Source organism: Hesperophylax consimilis, chromosome 6 (genome assembly GCF_061612785.1).
Source record: "Hesperophylax consimilis isolate HC1 chromosome 6, BYU_Hcon_1.0, whole genome shotgun sequence".
NCBI lineage: Eukaryota > Metazoa > Arthropoda > Insecta > Trichoptera > Limnephilidae > Hesperophylax > Hesperophylax consimilis.
The window spans coordinates 17,721,769-17,741,520 of NC_142841.1; the positions used below are offsets into that span (position 1 = coordinate 17,721,769).

Below are 19,752 nucleotides of genomic sequence, written 5' to 3' on the forward strand. Positions count from 1 at the left end.
AGCAGGAGCAGTCCATCAGGAGCAGGCCATCTCTCAACCCAGATCCTAGTAAACTTCCTCAAACATTCGAAATTCACACTGTTAGAAACAAGATCGGTGTTCCACACCGGTCTAATGGGGACATTCAGACCTTCTATCATTTCGTCTCTGGCATCCTTCAAAATCTCACAGTGCCACAGAATGTGCTCGGCCGACTGGTAATTATTGCCACAAGCGCAATTGGGGTGGGTGGACAGGGCAAGGCTGTGAAGCCTTCCCCTGAATTCCCCATGTCCTGAAAGGAGCTGCGTAACGTGATGGTCCAGTTTGAGGAAGGCCCCTTCCATTCTGAGTTTAACTGAAGGGAAGAAGGAGAAGGTCCATCTTCCCTTGCTCGACCTATCCCAACAGACCTGCCACTCTTTGAGCGACAGGTCCCTCATCGTTCGGAACAGTCCTGGGAGAGTTCCTGGTCCACCCGGTGTCAGGACGACACCAAGGTGGTTGGCCGGGGATCCACAGATTAATCGCTGCTTCGCTAACACCTCCCTAATTTCTAGATCGATTGGTAATATACCAGCCAAAATTGGCAAAGCGTCCGAAGCAACGGTTCGATATGTCCCAGATAGTGCCAGCAGGGGAGTGCGCTGACCCCTAGTGAGAGCAAGAAGTATTAAGCAGTTATCCAGGCGATGCTCCCATACAGAGGCGGCATATGCGACTTGCGCTACATATACCCCCTTGTAGAGAGCGTGCAAAGCCGGTCTGCGAAGTCCCCACTCTGCCGTGGAGATTCTTCGAAGCTTCAGAAACAGCGACTGAGCCCTGCAGGATACATCTTTGACATGAGCCAGAAAGGATGACGAGCGAGAAATTTGCAACGAGCTGTTTACGGCCTGCACTCTATCAGCTGAGCCAGACGCATCTGTCATCATTACAATAATGGGGTGTCTCCGTGTGCCGGCTCTTATAATCAAATGACCAAAGGGTAATAGGAACAATAAAAATACGCAATAATTTACTATTTATTTAGGTAATTTTACAATAACAGGTCTTTCATCATCATCCTCCTCATTAACATCACTGAAGTCCCACATGAACTTCTCAGTCAGGTTGACTTTGAATCTTTCAATGGCTGTTTTAAGTCTGTCTTCTATTTCTGCATGATGAACAGTTCTGAAGAAGTCCCTCAGTTTAACATAAATTAGGTTTTTGTTCATCACTATATCGGCCAGGAATTCCTCAGGTATTTCTGTAATTTGTACTTCTAAGGATGTAATAAATTGGAGATACACATTTCTATATTTGTGTATAGCCTCTTCACAAGAACAGAATAGTTTAACCAGCTTTTTCCACTGCTCAAGTGCGTCCAAAGAGTGTCCGACCAAAAAGCAAACATAGGTAAACTCCAGTTCACCAATTATGTCAATAGGCCTGAAACAAATAATATTATACGTAATGGGTAAAATTGGGAGTACATAGTTGTGAAAATATCAAATATCAATAGTTCTATCGCATAAAAGGCCTGTTCTTACTGATCTATACCAATTTTAGTGTTTTTCGAAAAACTACAATTGTACAACACCACCTCAATTGGACAGGATTCTCATTTCACTTTACGTTGTTCTGAGACATGAGACGTCAAAGTTTGCATAGACGATTTCTGACTATATATTTACCAATTTATGATTTCGAGGTTGAATCTTATGTAAAAAAATGTTAGTTTAACATATTTTAAAGAAAAACATTTAAATAGGACGTATACTTACCATTTTAGAACATACCTAAATGTGCAGATAGAACCATATGCAGCTAAGGCATAATAATTTATTGCATAAGGTTCTAACAACATTTCTCTAATGCCAGTTGAAGATAGGGCCATGTACTATTTAAATATTTTCCTTTGTAATAATAAACTAAAATACTTTCACAAGATTGAACCACAAAATCAGAAATTGTTAAATAGATCATAATTCATCTTTGCAAACTTTGAACCTCAGAACATGGTAAGGCGAAGTTAAAACCCTATCCAACAAAAGTGACGACCTACACTGCACCTCGTAACAGCGATCAGCTGTCAGATACAAACAAAATGGCGATTGCAAAAGGTTCAAAGTGACGTTAAAAACTTGTGAAATAAATGGAATCTAAAAGCTGGATGTTAAAACGTCATTCAAGTATCTACGGAAATAAAACACAGACGAATGTGAAAATTATTTTGATTATAGAAATGAGCAAAAAATGGTTTTGCATTCAAAGGTCATGCCTACGTACGACATGTAATTATTACAATCTGTTCACTTCCTTTTATGGTGTCTGAAAAAATTAAAAGTATCCACTAACAGCACTGATTTAAACTGAGAAAGTAAATCGGTAAAAAAAATATAAAGTAGTCCCAGAGAGTGGTTGGATGCACCTCTTCCTCTTCATCCACTTCCTTCCCATACATCTTGTATGAAAACGAAAAAGACGGAAGATACTAGAATGAAGATGTCACGTATCACTTCTCTTCGGGACTACTGTAAGACAGTTCGATAACCGAGAATAATCTTGAAGACCTTCCGTTTGAAAACTGGGAGATATAAGTAATTAAACAAATTAACAACCTGCTATGCCTTTTAATCATATGATCCAAAACATAGGTTTGATCAAGAGAATGTTTGGTGATTTCTGCTGGAGTGGCATCTTCCGGGTAAGTTCTTTCCGGAAACTCTGTCAATCGTAAGGCCATACCTAGAAGCAAAAAAAACATTGATTTAAGAAAGATGAAAAATCATAGATTCAATGATGTGCCTATTAACCCTTCGATGAGCGCACCTGGGAGGCGGGAAATGGTGTAACGAGGTCTGTGCAGATGTATAATTTCGAGTTAGATTAGGTTAGGTTAGTTAGAGTAAGGTAGGGCCAAGCGTGGCCAGGTGTGCCTAAAATGTGAATTTAAGTGCGCATATGTTTACTAGGAAATATGCGTGTGTGGGTGTGTGAGTGTATGTGTAATAAAAGCAACAACGAAATCGACTTTTACATTGCTTTTTATCTTCACTTTTGCACGATGTGCACAACTGACGATTTATGGATACCTAAGGGTACGTATACATTTTCGAACTGAAACGCGAACCGTACCATGAATTACGGGAAAGGAACGAATCAATTGCAAGCGGCGTTTCGCGCCATTTGCGGTTGCTTTGTTTATTTCCCATAAGTTGAGGTTTAGTTCGGCAGTTCGGCTCGAGGATGTATACATAGCATAAGAATAGTTTGAATACTGCGGCTATACTGAACTGCCAAACTAAACTAAATTCAATTTTATAAGCGACAAACACGACTATGTACCTTGAAAACACATCCTAAAAAGCGTCCAATCACGAGAACACACACCAACTATCTGTAAAATATTTGTTAGGTCTGTACAGAACTTGTAATGTTTGTAGATGCAACAAGTTTAGAAAAAATAAATTCCGCTACGAAATATACAAGATCAAGCTATTTCTGCGAACGTTGCATTCTAAGCCAGAAAAATATGTTAAGCAACTTATAAAAAATCTAAAATATCTCATCGGAGAGTTAAAGAAGTCCTCGGTATACAAAGGAAACAAATAAATTCAGAAGAAAATGAAAACGTGAATTTACAGCAAAATTTAATTATCATTGCTTTGTTATTGTGAATCGATGAAGAATGTTTATCATTCTAAATCCTTCCGTAATTATTAACACACGTCTTGCATTAAAACGAAAAGGACAGAAATACCTTACAGTCGAATGTTTTCAAACAAACTTCAGTAGAGAATAGAACAAAAATGTTTTTCAAAATCACACTCTTTTAGATTGTCAAATAAAAGGGTTTCATTGTTATAAAATTGTTAGGCACAGTCGTCAAATTAATCAATCTGCTGCACATGATGGAAGCGGTAGCTTACGATGTATCTCTCATGATTTAAATTGTTAAGCACAGTCGTTAAACTAATCAATCTGCTGCACATGATGCAAGCGGTAGCTTACAATGTATCTCTCATGGTTTAAATTGTTAGGCACAGTCGTTAAACTAATCAATCTGCTGCACATGATGCAAGCGATAGCTTACAATGTATCTCTCATGGTTTAAAATAATTAATTCATGATTTAACTGAAAGAAGGATAAGTTCAAAATTTAAAGGATTGCATCTCACAAACCTGGAGCAGGTTTCAACTGTGGAAGCAGTGCATCTTCTCGCTCTTCTTGTGTTGAAGGCCGATTTCTTCTCTTCTTCAGAACTTGAGCTTCCGGAGATTCAGGTTCCGCCAACCCTATATTTTCAACGCTTTCTTTGGACTTAGATTCATCAACATCAGAAATGGCACTGGTAGAGCATTGCGGTAAAGAAATGTTGCTTTGCTCTTGACCCGATTCGTTCTTGTCGATATCTGTGGATACCTTGGGTCTGTTTTTACCCTTTGGCCGGTCATTGTTATCGCAAGAAATCAACTCCAGAGCAGAGCTTATACGCCCATTTTCGGGAGTCAGCATCACAGCCAGACTGTCTGAAAATAGAAAACAAATGGATTGTAAATTTGGACAGTTGAATTAATGCACAGTTCGGTGTTCTGTGCAATAACAGATATATATTTTTATATCTACCAAAAGGTATAAATGTAATTTTTTTGAGGTCCACACTAAATCCTTGAATAAAATAAATACAAAATGCCACTTTGGCTATCCAAAATAATATGTACACACACTTATTACAACAATAATTGTAAAAGCCATTTTATTACATTTTAGCATTTTCTGTGTTGATAGACATAGAAGAAAAGGTTCATAATATTATGCTATCATTAGATTTTTTTCAATTTTTATTTCTTTCATGTGAATACCGCATAAGAGTCCCAACTGCTCCCAACCGTCTGGAGCCAGAAAGACTATGGCATTCCCAATTGGGGTTGTGAGGCTGAAGGTAGTGCGGAGGGGAAAGAGATGGGGAAGAGGAAGTTGGGGGAGTACCTATTCAGATTTGGTCACAAAAAAACATTTCAAGCAACGTTTGAATTCTGAATAGTAGTCTTACACAAGGGCGATACTGAGAGTATCTTCCACTCCGGAACATGCCGCAAACACACCTTATATTATTTTAAGTGATTTAATCTTGAAATAACAGATATTAATCAAATAAAATTTACCTGCGCACACCGGGATTTGAACCCGTAACCTCAGGGTTGCCAGTTGAGAGCCTTACACCTCAACCACGGAGGCCGTCATACCTGGCCGTCTGATTTATTAATTGATTGAAAGGTACTCCGGTGGTGGAAGATACTTAGAGTATCTTCCACTCTGGAACGTCCCGCAAGTATACTATATATTATTTTTAAATGGATAACACAACACATAAATTCATCAAATATAATTAACTTGCGCACGCAGGGATTTAAACCCGTGTCCTTTGGATTGCTAGTCAAGCGCCTTACCCCTCGACCACGGAGGCAATCATATAAGGGTCAATCCGCACCAAATCATCCAGAAAATTTTGGATTTGTCACCCACCATCTCAGATTTTGATGAAACTTTAAATTTTTAATCCTTCCATATAGATAAGAAAATATACCAAATTTTACCTTCCTACCTCAACTCGTTTTTTTTTATGGGCAGTTGAAGTTTGGGCAAAATAAGCGTTTTTACATATTCCGAGCACTCCGGAAGAGCTTGTACCTTCAATGAAAAAAAATTGTATCTTTGTCATTTATAGTGCAAATGCAATGAAAATTTTCAATATTATCAAGAAAACTATGCTGATTGCAGAAAAAAATAAATAAACCCTTTACATTTATCTACTTGACTTTAAAAAATTACCAAAAGTAATTTTTTAAGTAATTTTTGGGACGGAAAAGGTACTTTACAAAACAGCAATATCTCGGGAAGGTACAGTGTTAATGAAGTAATTTTTTTTTTTATTCATATCTACAAATAGCATAGAATCACATACAAAAATAAAATTCATGGCATTTTACTTGCTTCAATAAATAAAATCCATTTTAAACTTTTTTCAAACTTTTTGTAATTTTTTTTTTATTCTTATCTACAATAAACATAGTACAACCTAAAAAAATAAAACTCCTGATATTTTGTGTGCTTCACAGTGTAGAAACGTTTTCAAAATGAGAAATCTTAATCATACAGAATTGTTCCAAGTTTTTTAAAATCTAGATACTGTATTTGCAAATAAAAAAAGTCAAACTTATTCGGTCCTTTACAACATGCTGGTAAGCTTGCAATGTAAGCTTAAGGCACCAACAAAATAATGTACCTTGTTCCTTACCCTGAATGCATACACCATAGCAATATTTTATAACAAGATCAACTTTTTAACTCTTTTCAATACAAAGTTAACTCTTTAAAAAACAAATACAATAAAAATAAAACAGGCAATGTAGGATTAGGTTAAATGAAAGTACATTACAATAATATTGTTTACAAATAAATGTTCAAGTTCATTTTTTACTTTTATTCTTGATCTGACCCATAAGATGGTTGAACTTTTGATCAGCATGATGAACGTCTTTTTCAAGAAAGTAGTAAGCTCTTCCTGAACCTTTTGTTGTGGGAGGGTCAACGATATTAAAAATATTTTGTAGTGGAACAAAACAAATATCTTCTTTTTGATGTGGCCAGTAAAAGGATGGAGCTGGGCCAAAAGGATGCATAAACTTGATTGATACATCACACTCGTCTTCATCTTTGGAAACCACAAGTCCAAAAAACCAATGGTTGTCATATACGCAAGCTACATAAGAGTTTGTACAAATTTGTACCATACTTAGTTGCTCAGAGCGATTTCGTTCCCCACTGAAGTTAAAAATCAAAGCATAATCTGAATCTGAACTTATCCTTTTTGTGCCAACTTCATTTTCAGACAGAGGAACAAAGCAGTGGAAACCTCGAGTGCCTGGTATTGTTTTAGCTTATGAAAAACGCTGCTGTAATTGTTGCCTGCAAGTGAATAAGCTTTCTTTTCTCAGCAAGTAAAAATATATATTTTCTACTCTCGACTGACAAAACTTAAAAGTTTTGTCTACAGTTGTGATAGTGTTGCCAGGGCCAAGTTGCAAACTTTCTCTAGTTAGAAGACGTTTTACTGTTCCACCTATTCCATCACAGGGAGATTTCCCATGACTCGTAGCAAAAAACGACCAACATGCTTTCAAGTTGAAGTCTTTTTGATGGTGACACAGATTTAAAAAGTTTTTGCAGTTTTTATATTGCGCTGCGCAACCATCAGTAAAATAATGAACACTTTGAATTTGGGGAAATTTTTGATTTAAAAATTGAGCAACAATTTTTTGAGTTTCGTAAACGAAACTTACATCATGTTCCAAGTCATCTGAAATTACACACAAGCTTGACACTGTGAGATCTTTGCCAGGCTCTTCACAAGTGTAAATTACCACTGGGTGGAGTGAACAACTGTCTTGCGTCCAGTGGTAACCCTGGACTTCATTCTGGATAACATAGGAGAAGTTTTCACTGAAGTCTAATAACTCTGAGCAACTAAGTATGGTACAAATTTGTACAAACTCTTATGTAGCTTGCGTATATGACAACCATTGGTTTTTTGGACTTGTGGTTTCCAAAGATGAAGACGAGTGTGATGTATCAATCAAGTTTATGCATCCTTTTGGCCCAGCTCCATCCTTTTACTGGCCACATCAAAAAGAAGATATTTGTTTTGTTCCACTACAAAATATTTTTAATATCGTTGACCCTCCCACAACAAAAGGTTCAGGAAGAGCTTACTACTTTCTTGAAAAAGACGTTCATCATGCTGATCAAAAGTTCAACCATCTTATGGGTCAGATCAAGAATAAAAGTAAAAAATGAACTTGAACATTTATTTGTAAACAATATTATTGTAATGTACTTTCATTTAACCTAATCCTACATTGCCTGTTTTATTTTTATTGTATTTGTTTTTTAAAGAGTTAACTTTGTATTGAAAAGAGTTAAAAAGTTGATCTTGTTATAAAATATTGCTATGGTGTATGCATTCAGGGTAAGGAACAAGGTACATTATTTTGTTGGTGCCTTAAGCTTACATTGCAAGCTTACCAGCATGTTGTAAAGGACCGAATAAGTTTGACTTTTTTTATTTGCAAATACAGTATCTAGATTTTAAAAAACTTGGAACAATTCTGTATGATTAAGATTTCTCATTTTGAAAACGTTTCTACACTGTGAAGCACACAAAATATCAGGAGTTTTATTTTTTTAGGTTGTACTATGTTTATTGTAGATAAGAATAAAAACAAAATTACAAAAAGTTTGAAAAAAGTTTAAAATGGATTTTATTTATTGAAGCAAGTAAAATGCCATGAATTTTATTTTTGTATGTGATTCTATGCTATTTGTAGATATGAATAAAAAAAAAATTACTTCATTAACACTGTACCTTCCCGAGATATTGCTGTTTTGTAAAGTACCTTTTCCGTCCCAAAAATTACTTAAAAAATTACTTTTGGTAATTTTTTAAAGTCAAGTAGATAAATGTAAAGGGTTTTATTTTTTTTTTTTCTGCAATCAGCATAGTTTTCTTGATAATATTGAAAATTTTCATTGCATTTGCACTATAAATGACAAAGATACAATTTTTTTTCATTGAAGGTACAAGCTCTTCCGGAGTGCTCGGAATATGTAAAAACGCTTATTTTGCCCAAACTTCAACTGCCCATAAAAAAAAAACGAGTTGAGGTAGGAAGGTAAAATTTGGTATATTTTCTTATCTATATGGAAGGATTAAAAATTTAAAGTTTCATCAAAATCTGAGATGGTGGGTGACATGGCCTGGATGATTTGGTGCGGATTGACCCATAATACACGCAAAACTTGCAAAAACCTTGTTTATTTATGACTGTACACGCTGTTGATTTTTATCATCCTGAGATATAGGACAGCGGGCTTGTCTAGTCAACTTTTCCAATTCATGCTGGTTTCAAATTTAAGCAGTTTACATATTTTTAGAGATAGATTATAAGTATAAATAACCTGTAATATTTGACGAGAGTGAAAGCCATTTTTCATAGATATCATAGGGATATGGAGCGAGAAACCTGTCCAAGTTTAGCAAGTTGTCCTTGAGCTTAATAATGCTTTCTTCGCAAATATTTTCCCTGCTAAGGTCTTCCGTTTCTTTATTCCACATTTTGACGATAAAATCTTTCGGGTGAAAGTGATGAAGAAAGCCAACCCTGGAAATGCAAACCCATTTATTAATGGCCACAGTTATGGATGAGAAACATCTACACTCGGCGTCACAAAAATCGCATATCTTTGAAAATATGTTTCATCAATTGGAAGTACATCTAACAACCTCTTATTAGACAATAGTTTCATTTCATAAATGATACAAATTTCCCGAGAACAGGACGTTAAAAATATGTTGTGCATATACTCTTTACAGGTGCCACAACTTGTGTCATCTTCCTGGGCTATAAAAGGAGCAGTTTACATCAAATGTAGGTCATTCACTATCCAAACCTCGAAGAGGACACACGTGAATAATTAGCCCTTAGAAAACAACCCCTTAAAATGGACACCACTGCTGAAGAAGCAGCTCAAGTGGTGGCACTACTGCAATCAGGGTTGCTCGGCTGTAAATTATGGTGCATACTCACAAAATAAGCTAAAAATTGAAAAGTTAAAGTACCACGTTTACGCTTGAAAGAAGACTCCATCTTGTAAACTTATTCAAATACAAACGTGGCAGAACGAAACAGAAATACATGCGACAGTTGCTAAAATACACTAAACGAAATGTCCTAAAACTAAAAACAACAATAATTAACCCTGGTGACTGGTAAAATCGTCAGCTCTAGCAAGCTAGATGGTGGTATAGTAACTGAGTGTGTAAGACAGCAAGAAAACCCGAATCGTCAGTGAACAAAGCTTGGCGCTAGAATCTAGGCACATAGCAGACTACTGAATTTGATATACCAATACAGGCAAATTATAGAGTTTGATTTTGTGCTTTCAACTAGAAAAAATAACAGCCGATTACAGTGGTTTAGATAATCGAGCCTTGGATTACTGAGAGAGTACTGTATAGTGAAAAATAAATATACAGAAAATAGGGACACGCGTAATACGCATATTTTATTTAAAAATTCTTTGTATCAGTAAGATAATAATGAAAAGTAAGTATTTCAGTTTCCGGAAATGGAAAATAATGCATTTTAGTAGATATTTCGTGATAATTTTATGTCTTTTCTTCACGCCATGTTTTGACATAATAATAAAACAGGTTTTTTAGGCTAGTTTTTTTAATTAAACTCAAACTAAGAAACTTTTTTGGAATCAGATGTTTAAATTTTGGTTTAAATAAGTGAAAAAAATAAGTAACCTTAAAACTTTAACATCAATAACAGTGGACGATAAGTACAATAAATTTTAACAAAATAACTATTAAAATGCATTATTATCTATACCCGGAAACAGAAATACTTACTTCTGATTATTATCTAACAAGTACAGTGTAAAATAAAATGAAGTGTATTAAGCGTGTCCCTATTTTCTGTACATTTACTAATAGCTCATAAATAGTTCATCGTTCCTCTTAAAATAAAGATAAATATTTCACTAATAGCCGCATTTTTAATAGGCACATAATATGGCAATTACACTTCGTTTCAACTTAATTTCTACAAGAAACAACGATTTACATCGGGATAGATGATAAAAGATGCATTATAATTACATTTTTATTCAATCAAAGTTCAAAATTCACCTTATAAAACGATCCCTTTGCTGCCATTCAGGACTTTCTCTTGTATGGAATGACACTTGCGAAAGTTTCTTTTCGATCTAAATACATTAACCCAACCTAATACGCATAAAATACATTTACGCAATCTAATAACCTATTTTGTGCATGTAACTAGTTGTTTCTTGTAGTAATTGTTAAAACAAATTGTAATTTCCATCATCTGTGTCTAAAAGTGCGGCGATTAGAGAAATAATAACCAAAATAAAAGAGGCTTCATTGGTATTTACATACTAATAGATATTGCGAAGTTCGATAACGTCAAACACAAGACCCAACTTTGCACAAAAGTGCAAAATAAAATATTACAGTAGTATACTACAACTTAAAGTAGTATGGGATAGTTCTGAAATGAGGCTGTCAACTCTATTATCTATTTATAGATGACTTTCTGAAAATATGAGATTTGAGTTTCGCAATGATTACCGATGAATCTTTTTCAGTTTTAGTTTGTGGGGTGGGTATTTAATAAACAGTAGTTCATTACCTCGGTGCTACTTCTCCTGTGGTTTTGCTCACGGCAGCATAGTGAATAAAATGGATACCAGGAGGTATCATTTTGATTCCCCTAAAATCTCCAGCAGTATTCCATGATTTCATATCAATTCCGAACTCGGTTCCTTCAGGAACTCCCAGAAAGACTAAAGTGCCGTCTTCCAAAAGCAAACGCTTGGCCAAGTCTTGTTCCATCTCTATAGACGACATTTGGAAGAGCTTTAATACAGAAGGTTACAGTTTATAATTAAAATTCTACTGAACCAGTAAACAACACGCGCTAAAACGTTGGTAAAAAGTAAGCTTGCACAAATTTGACAGTTCGGTTTTTTCTTCTATGGAAATATAATCGATGAACAGTGTAGTAGTACGGCCAGTGTGGTCATTGTTTTTGAAGGGGGCCTTTTAGAACTTTATTTCTATCACGAGAGGTATAAAAAATATGTCATTAAGAGGAAGCTACAAGCCAAAAATTTGTATATTCTTGGTATACCTTATATTGTAGGTAATAGGCATAATCGCTTGACAAACGGAGTCTAGAAACGTTCGATTTCAAGCAAAAAACTGGTTGTTATTTATTTTGTAAATAATTTTATAAGAAAGCTAAAAAGTTGATCAAGTGAAATTGTCACAGATAATCTTAGCTATAATGCTGTATTTTTTAAAGTTATTTCCATTACGCGTTCATACAGTTCTATTGAAAAAAAATATTTTTTAGTAGTTTGCATTAATATTTTTTATGGAGTAATTTATTTTTTTATTTATAATCTAATCAAGCGCAGCGATAAGAAAACCTTCAATTTATCTAAAACATATTTTTTGGTATTCATAATGTACACCGATTCGTTATAAAGATTAATCAAAATAGTGATTTGACATTAAGCTTCGCCTAAATGAAATTTTTGATTTTTCATATTTTCAATCTCTGGGACAATATTTTCACTCGGTATCAAAATAAAAATCTCTAAAATACATTTTAACAAAAATAGTCATTTGTTAGTCAGTCACCCAATAGAAGTAATCACAGATTATCAATTCGAAATCGCTCTCCTGAAAAGTTCTTGTTTTTGACTTGCACTGTTTATGCTTAGCGTAATAGATTTATGTCGATTTTCGATGTAAAAATTATTTTTTATAACTTTATATGGTGTATCACATAGTGATATTACAGCAATATTTGAATCGAAAAGTCATTAAAAAGATTCATTTCTTGCGATTAAAACGTGTTATTAGACTTATAAATCTTCTTATTTTACTTGCTAATACCACACATTAGTCCCAGATCTTCAATAATATCGGAACTTGTGAAGTATATTCGACTTATTTATCACAGCACCACACATTTTCAAACCTAATATCAAAAAATAACATTCACACAATACTTTTTTATCTCCACAGACAAGTTCCATCCTCTTCCGCTCCTCCCACCGTCCCATCCCCATAGGCTAATGTAACTCTTTTCTCTTTCATGTTCACTAAATTAAGATATATCAATGAAAACCTAGGTTTTGTTTGATTAAATATACATATTTTACCATACATTATAAAGTACACTTTATTTATTTATTTCTATACATACATTACAGTATCTACCAAATTATTTACATTTGTATGCAATATATATGTTTAAAAATGTTTTCAATAAGGTTTTTGTTTTATGCTGGGTGTAAGGTAGGTTTGTGTAGGTGACCCTGTGGTGGGTAATGTTATATATGTTTCGTGAACACCTCACTAGGAGAACCTGTGCTGAGGTGTTTACGTGGTTATGATTAAGTGGTACAAGTATTTATGTGTAATGGTTTAATTTTCTTATATAAATGTAAGTTGGGTTTTTTAATTTTTTTAATAGTTATTGTACATTTATGTTTAAAAATAAGGAAATATATATATAAGTAAACACATGTATATATACATACACATAATTAGACAATATCTGTCAGTTTTCCCAAAAAAAAAATAAAAATGAACTATTATTATGTGACGAGAGCGAAGGAATTGGAAAATTTGTTATAACTCTTACAAAGACTCAGAATTTCGAATTTAACTCATGAAAATTTTTATACATTCTATCTCCAATTGGGGTACCTATGCGATGAGAGTGAAGGGAGTGTAACATGAATTGTTACATTCATAAGACACGGGTAAAGCCTCTCACGCGTATTTTTTTCTAGGACGGAGGCCAAACCATATTATATGCTTTCGATTATTATTTTTCCTAAAGTCAGTATTCATATCAAAAATATTTAGACAGAAAATTTTGTTGTTGTACATATACAATTTCGGAAAAATGACTGTTTTAACATTCTTTCCGACTACCACACTAGGCCCACATCCGTATTGGTCTTAAATGGAAATCTTTTAAGACGAGACAATACCCTGAAATAAAGAATCTTAACGACGTTTTTTTCCAAGTCATATGTCCTTAACGTGTATCATTTTGACACCTAGCCGGGGCCCTCTCCGAGATTGGGGTCCTACGGAAAAATTGAAATATTATTTTCCGTATCCTGTGTCCTCAATGTGTATCATTTTCACAGCACCCTCAAACGCATTGATGCTTATCATACTCCTCTTGATGTTATTATTTCTAAGGTACATGTTACCACTTGTAAATTGTATTTCAGTTAACTTTTTTTTTTCAATTTATGAACATTTTATAAAACTTTGTTTACACTTGTTTTTGTTTTAAAAAAACAAAAACAAGTGGATTCGGTTTTTAGTGATTTTAGAAAAGCTTTTGATACAGCTTCCCATAAAATTTTATTTGGAAACTAAAAAAGCTTGGTATACGGAGCAACATATTAACCTGGTTTAAGAACTATCTTACTGGTAGACAACAAATTGTTAAAATAAAATCCTCCGAGTCAGAAAAAAAATAACGCAACAAGTGGAGTCCCACAGGGTTCACACTTTGGTCCAATATTGTTTATTATGTTGATAAATTATTTTACAAAAATATTTCATGTTGTATTTATCTTACTTTTTGCTGATGACCACAACATTTTTAGAATTGTCCAAAATATTTATCATTAAATATTCTTTATGAATTTCGTGTAGTGAAAACAGACTTTACTTAAATATCCCAAAATGTTAATAGATTTTATCAAATGAAAAATCCATTGATCTTTAATTAGAACATTGGCAACAATACTGTTGAAACATTAACACACACTAAAGACTTAGGAATCACTTTTCAATCAAATCTATCCTTTGCTAACCACATAACAGAAATCTGTGACAAGGGTTTTCAAATATTTAGATTTATAACTAGGTTAACTAGAAATTTAAACAATATTAAGTGTAATAAACTGTTATATTTTGCCTTTGTTAAAATTGGACTTGAATACAATTCTCCTGTTTGGAACCCACATTACAATATTCATGTATAAGCTATTGAAAGAATGCAAAATAAACTATTACGTTTTCTAAGTTATAAAATGGGTATTCCAGTAATTTGGTTACATTACAACACTCTTTTAAATTTAATGAATATGTTTAAATTGTCTGACAGAAGGATTTTCACTGACTTGGTATTTCCTTATAAAATTCTAAATGATGCATTTAATAGTCCTGAATTTACTTTCGGAATCCACTACGTAATACTAGAAGTCGGGATTTATTTTAGTGCAGAAATTCTGGTACTAACTACCATATGTATTTGGTTCGTCAGATCTGATAGTCTGATCAGATCGTAAAGCAAAATCGGATGTATTCCCGGCCTAAGACCCGAAGATAATATTATGCCTGGTCACTCCACCCCCGGATTTCACATTCGATTTCTACATTAACAAAATTTTGAACACATCGTTATATTATTAGGTACAGCTGTATTCGTAAAGGCTTATGAAATAAAGAGAAATTCGACTTTTTTTGTCAAAAAGACATTTGTTATGAAACTTTTTTCTAGTATTTTTCTAAAAACACTGAGTCTTAAAAATACCAGAACAGAACAATCCCGGGCAACACCGACCACAATTGAGGAATTGAATATGCAATTTTCCCACTGTAACTGTTCATCAAAGGGAAATAAATTGGATTTCCCATACACGAAAAATATCCTAACTAATGAGCTACATAAAGAAGAGAAAGAATTAGAGCGAGCACCACAGAAGAGTTCATTTAAAGTCTCGGGATATTCATCTCTTCACCGGCAACGCCAAAAGGATAGAGCGGAACCCTAAACCAACTTCATATAGAACTCGTGATGAATTTTAAATTGAAAAATTCCAATTTGGATCTAAACCGTTTCCGTCACCTAGTGTCAGTGGGTGACATTTTGGTTTTATCTCCCTATCCCCTTTGCGAATAGATCTCAAAGTACGGGTTATGGGAGAAGGAGTACTTACTAAACTCACTGCATACTAATTTCAAAAGTTTTTCCTACCACTTATCGATATAATGAGGTGGACACGGAACAAAATACATCCGGTAGGGTTGATTTTATTTTGTTGAATCACTTTCGATTCCTCATTTCATAAAAAAATAAAATAATCAGCTACCGCTATCAGGTGCATGCCAGAATATATTTTTTTCAGGTTTAGTTTATTAAAATTGTAATAATATTTTTACAACCATTAGTAGAAGATAATAATAAAAACGGTATAAGTATTCCAAGGCCAAATGCTTTGAATAAGAGAACACGTTTTTTCATTTCAGCATATCGCTCGCCATACATTCCCATTGGTAGTAAATGGAGGCGAGATACTGAAAAAGGGCCAAGCTATGATGCGTATAGCGTAATATTTAATATAAAATTTCTCAGACAAGTGTACAATGCGTTATATGCATTAACTTTTATTTCACAACGTCCTCGTTATTATAGAATTTGCGCACTTGAAGTTAAACGGCACAAAACTGCGCTAAGCATGTTGTTATGATATTATTATTACAGATAGTAAGTAAGCAATCTTTAAAGAATTCTCTTGTACCATTCTATCAGGACGTCAGAATTGTATTGAATATTATTTTTCTTTGAATTGCCTGTAATATTTGACATACCTAGGTACTAAATATTTAAATTTTCTATCACAACTTTAGGAAAACCTAAAAATAGTCTGCTGAAATTCTATAAGGCTAGCTTTAGACTTGTAAGTTTTTTCGTAAATTTACGACTTCTAGCCAATGGGCGTATTGGATTTTTAAAATGCAGTATGCCCATTGGCTAGAAGTTGTAAATTTACGAAAAAACTTACAAGTCTAAAGCTAGCCTAAGAAGAAAAATGACTATTCCTAATTTACTAAGAATCTGTTAAAATTATTGGTAACTCCGTTAAGAACGGAATTGCAGGCCTTACGAATGAATTAACAAATTTCTTGAAAAACTTTCAGTAAATTACCAATATATTATCATGATGTCAGAACACGTTTCATGAAAATCCGAATATTTTTCCATTACAACGAAAAGTCTTTGTATCGTCGTGATATATTATCAAGGCAAATCGATAATACGTTCTTAAATTGATGCTTTATTAATTAGGCCTGTTAATTTATCGTGGGGGCAAAAATCGATTTCTTTCCGTGTAGAACCTTGAAAAATGTATAACTCGTTCTATCTTCAACTCAACCACTCTCAGCTCGCATCGCCATTCAATCATGACCTATGGAGCTTTGAAATAATAATTTATTTGCCACAAAACAAGACAAGACGCTATATTATGGTTTCTGCATACTTTCAATGTTTTTTCTAATGAGATGTTAACTAGTTCAGATACGTATCAATGAAGAACATTAATTTAAAATACATAGTGATCTTATGAAGTAATTTCTTGTAAGTAAAACTTTTTCGTTAACTGTTCAGTTTTTCAAAAAACAAGAGAGAAACCCTAATTTTGTAACAAAATATTAAAATAAATCTGTAACTGTGACCCCGGTACGTCGCTCGGGTACGTCCACAGATCAGTATCATCCATGTTTGGGATGTGTGATTGAGTGACGTCACCATGCCATTGTCGCTATTGTAACCGCGCGGCGAATTAACCGCCCGACCGCCCTGTAATTACAGCCGCCTCACGTCGCGGCCGCCCCCCTGCCCCGTCAGCCGCACTATATTTACATAAGCTAGGGCTGGCTGATTGCTAAAACGTATTTGATGATTTGTGCGGTAAGGGGTACTTGTCCACTCTATTACTCGACGATGATATCGAAAAACTAAAAATAAACAATAATACAAATTCTTCACACTGCATCTCCAAAGATAACAGATAAGTTCCGAGAAAACGATTTCCATCAGGGCCAACTATGTGGGGTTTAAAAAAACGTAGAACAGATATACATTACGCAGATAACGGGCTAGGTTCCTAGATTCGTAAGCTATGCAATGTTTTACCTTAAACAGTATTAAAAAATACGAGTCGATTAATCTGCAACAAAGGGAAGAGAATTTTTCCGATCCGCATATCGTTCTGCTACTGAGAACTTCATTTTAATGGAGTTATTTTTTCTGTTACATGCGTCATTCTATCATTGGTGCTGTATGTGTATATGATATTGTGAAAAAAGGTACGTTTGTTTGTTAGTTACTCTTTTAACCGCCTTGAAAGATGATTTTGTTTATCTGTACCTTACATACCCACAGATTCTTTTGAGTTTGCAAATATTACTCAAGTCAAGAAATGCTTAGACCTTAAAGATGGCTATACGTATCTAATTATGAAAAGGGCTCTGTTTCAAAATATGTAGACATGATCAATTTGTATTACAGTTTTGCTAAAAAATCCCGGAATCCACCGGTCCATCAGTCCTCCTATCTGTTTGGAAGAGATTAGGGTATGATGTTGCTACTTCAGGGATTGATCATTTTCATAACAATAATCGGGTTTCCTTTTTAAATGAATAATAGTAATCATTTATTCCGGTAACCGGATAACTCAATACAATGACAATTCAACACACATTTAAAAAGTAATATAAAGTCATGAAAAGTTGTGAAACAAAAACTAGGTTAGGTTTATAGCTTAGTTTTTTAATCGCTTTTAATGATTTTATATCACTTTTTAAAGGTAGGTTTAATGTCACTGTGTTGTCATGGAACCATTTTTTCCAGAAAGTAAGGGGAAGTGTAAAATAAGTCATTCCATAAATATAAGTTAAATATTTGAATATAACATAAAATATTACACAAATATGAAATAGCAATAATACATCGCGACATCAGTCACTGATAAATGGTTACATCCGATGTTTTTTTTTGTATTAAATCATCAAATCTGCAACTAAGATTTACCAAGAAATGTGTAAATTCCAGTAATGAGACTTTTTCTTAAAGGCTCAATTTATTAAAAAAATAGGTAACGTAACTTCAGTTAGAAAAACGTTGTAAGCAATTAATAAGCGGCGAGACGGTCTTCGCCCTCTGGTGATGATAGAGGGTTAAATTATTGCAAATGGCGAGTAATCCAATTGAAACTTTTGTCCCACCTGGTCTCGGGACTTAACTTCTTTTCCATTCTGCCTCGGCTCTTTAATGAAAGTATGAACTTACTACTTAACTTAAGAGGAGTCGGGAATTTTCTCTGAAAAATTGTATTTTTTTTTAGTTTGGAACAGTATTGTTCAATCCATCGACATAATCTAGGGGAAGTAGGTAGGGAAGAGAAAGGCTTGGATCGTGGTTATTAAGATCTGGTCATAGATCAAAGCTAAACTAAATGATTAATTTGTTTTGTTTCTTTTTTTTATTTTTATTTCAAGCAAAGTTTCAATTCTGAATGTCGTCAGTCTTCCATATGATGCGGAATTAAAATTATGTTAAAGTTCTATACTATTAAGGTAAGCTTTCGTATATTCGCATGAAAGCACGAGATAAACCAAGATACATAAAAACTGTAAGCGCCAAGTTTAAATGTGAAACTAAACAAAATGGCGGCATCTATATTCACGATTTTCTCCATGAAAACTGAAAATATCAAATACCCTGTAAGGATATCCCACTCAGCAAAATAATCCAAAACATTCTAAATAATAATGTAATCCAACGAGATACAGAGTCTAAAATATCAGCAAAAATACCGTCGTGGGACGCTTTCACCTGAAATTGTGGGAATTTAGTTTCGTCGGATCCGCAAATAATTTCGTGAAAGGATTTTAGCGTCCAGCTTGCAAATTGCATTACAATCATCGATAAAAGATAAACGAGATTGGAATTTAGTTTACAAAAACCTCCGACATGTCGTATTATAATTATTACATATTGAAACAATATTCGATTCAATATCAGATAGCGAAAGAAACTTGACATATATTTTTTTGATTGTTAAGGTTGAAAAAATTGCTTCACAATAAATTACTATGGAGACTGTTTATGGATTGTTTTTAAAAATGAATTTTCCTACCTCAAACAAACTGTATTAAAAATGGAGATAATTATTACTCGTTTTTTCACTTTACATTCTTTCAACTTTTTGTTTTGGAATAGCGCACACATTGTAAAAACAACCATGATATGGCCCCTCTAGTAGATATTTTGCTAGGCTACTAATTGTTTCTTTTTATTTGCATA

General features: G+C 34.0%; 1 protein-coding gene across 1 annotated transcript; it reads right to left on the bottom strand.

Annotated features, from left to right (window-relative positions):
- Window positions 1–986: 986 nt before the first annotated feature.
- On the bottom strand, window positions 987–11,579 carry LOC149423004 (protein AAR2 homolog). Its single transcript, XM_089632807.1, has 5 exons — window positions 11,248–11,579; window positions 8,987–9,189; window positions 4,150–4,497; window positions 2,586–2,712; window positions 987–1,413 (listed from the first exon to the last, which is right to left on the bottom strand). Exons 1-5 carry the CDS (start codon window positions 11,463–11,465, stop codon window positions 1,005–1,007), a joined length of 1,305 nt encoding a protein of 434 aa, XP_089488933.1. The 5' UTR covers window positions 11,466–11,579; the 3' UTR covers window positions 987–1,004.
- Window positions 11,580–19,752: the final 8,173 nt, after the last annotated feature.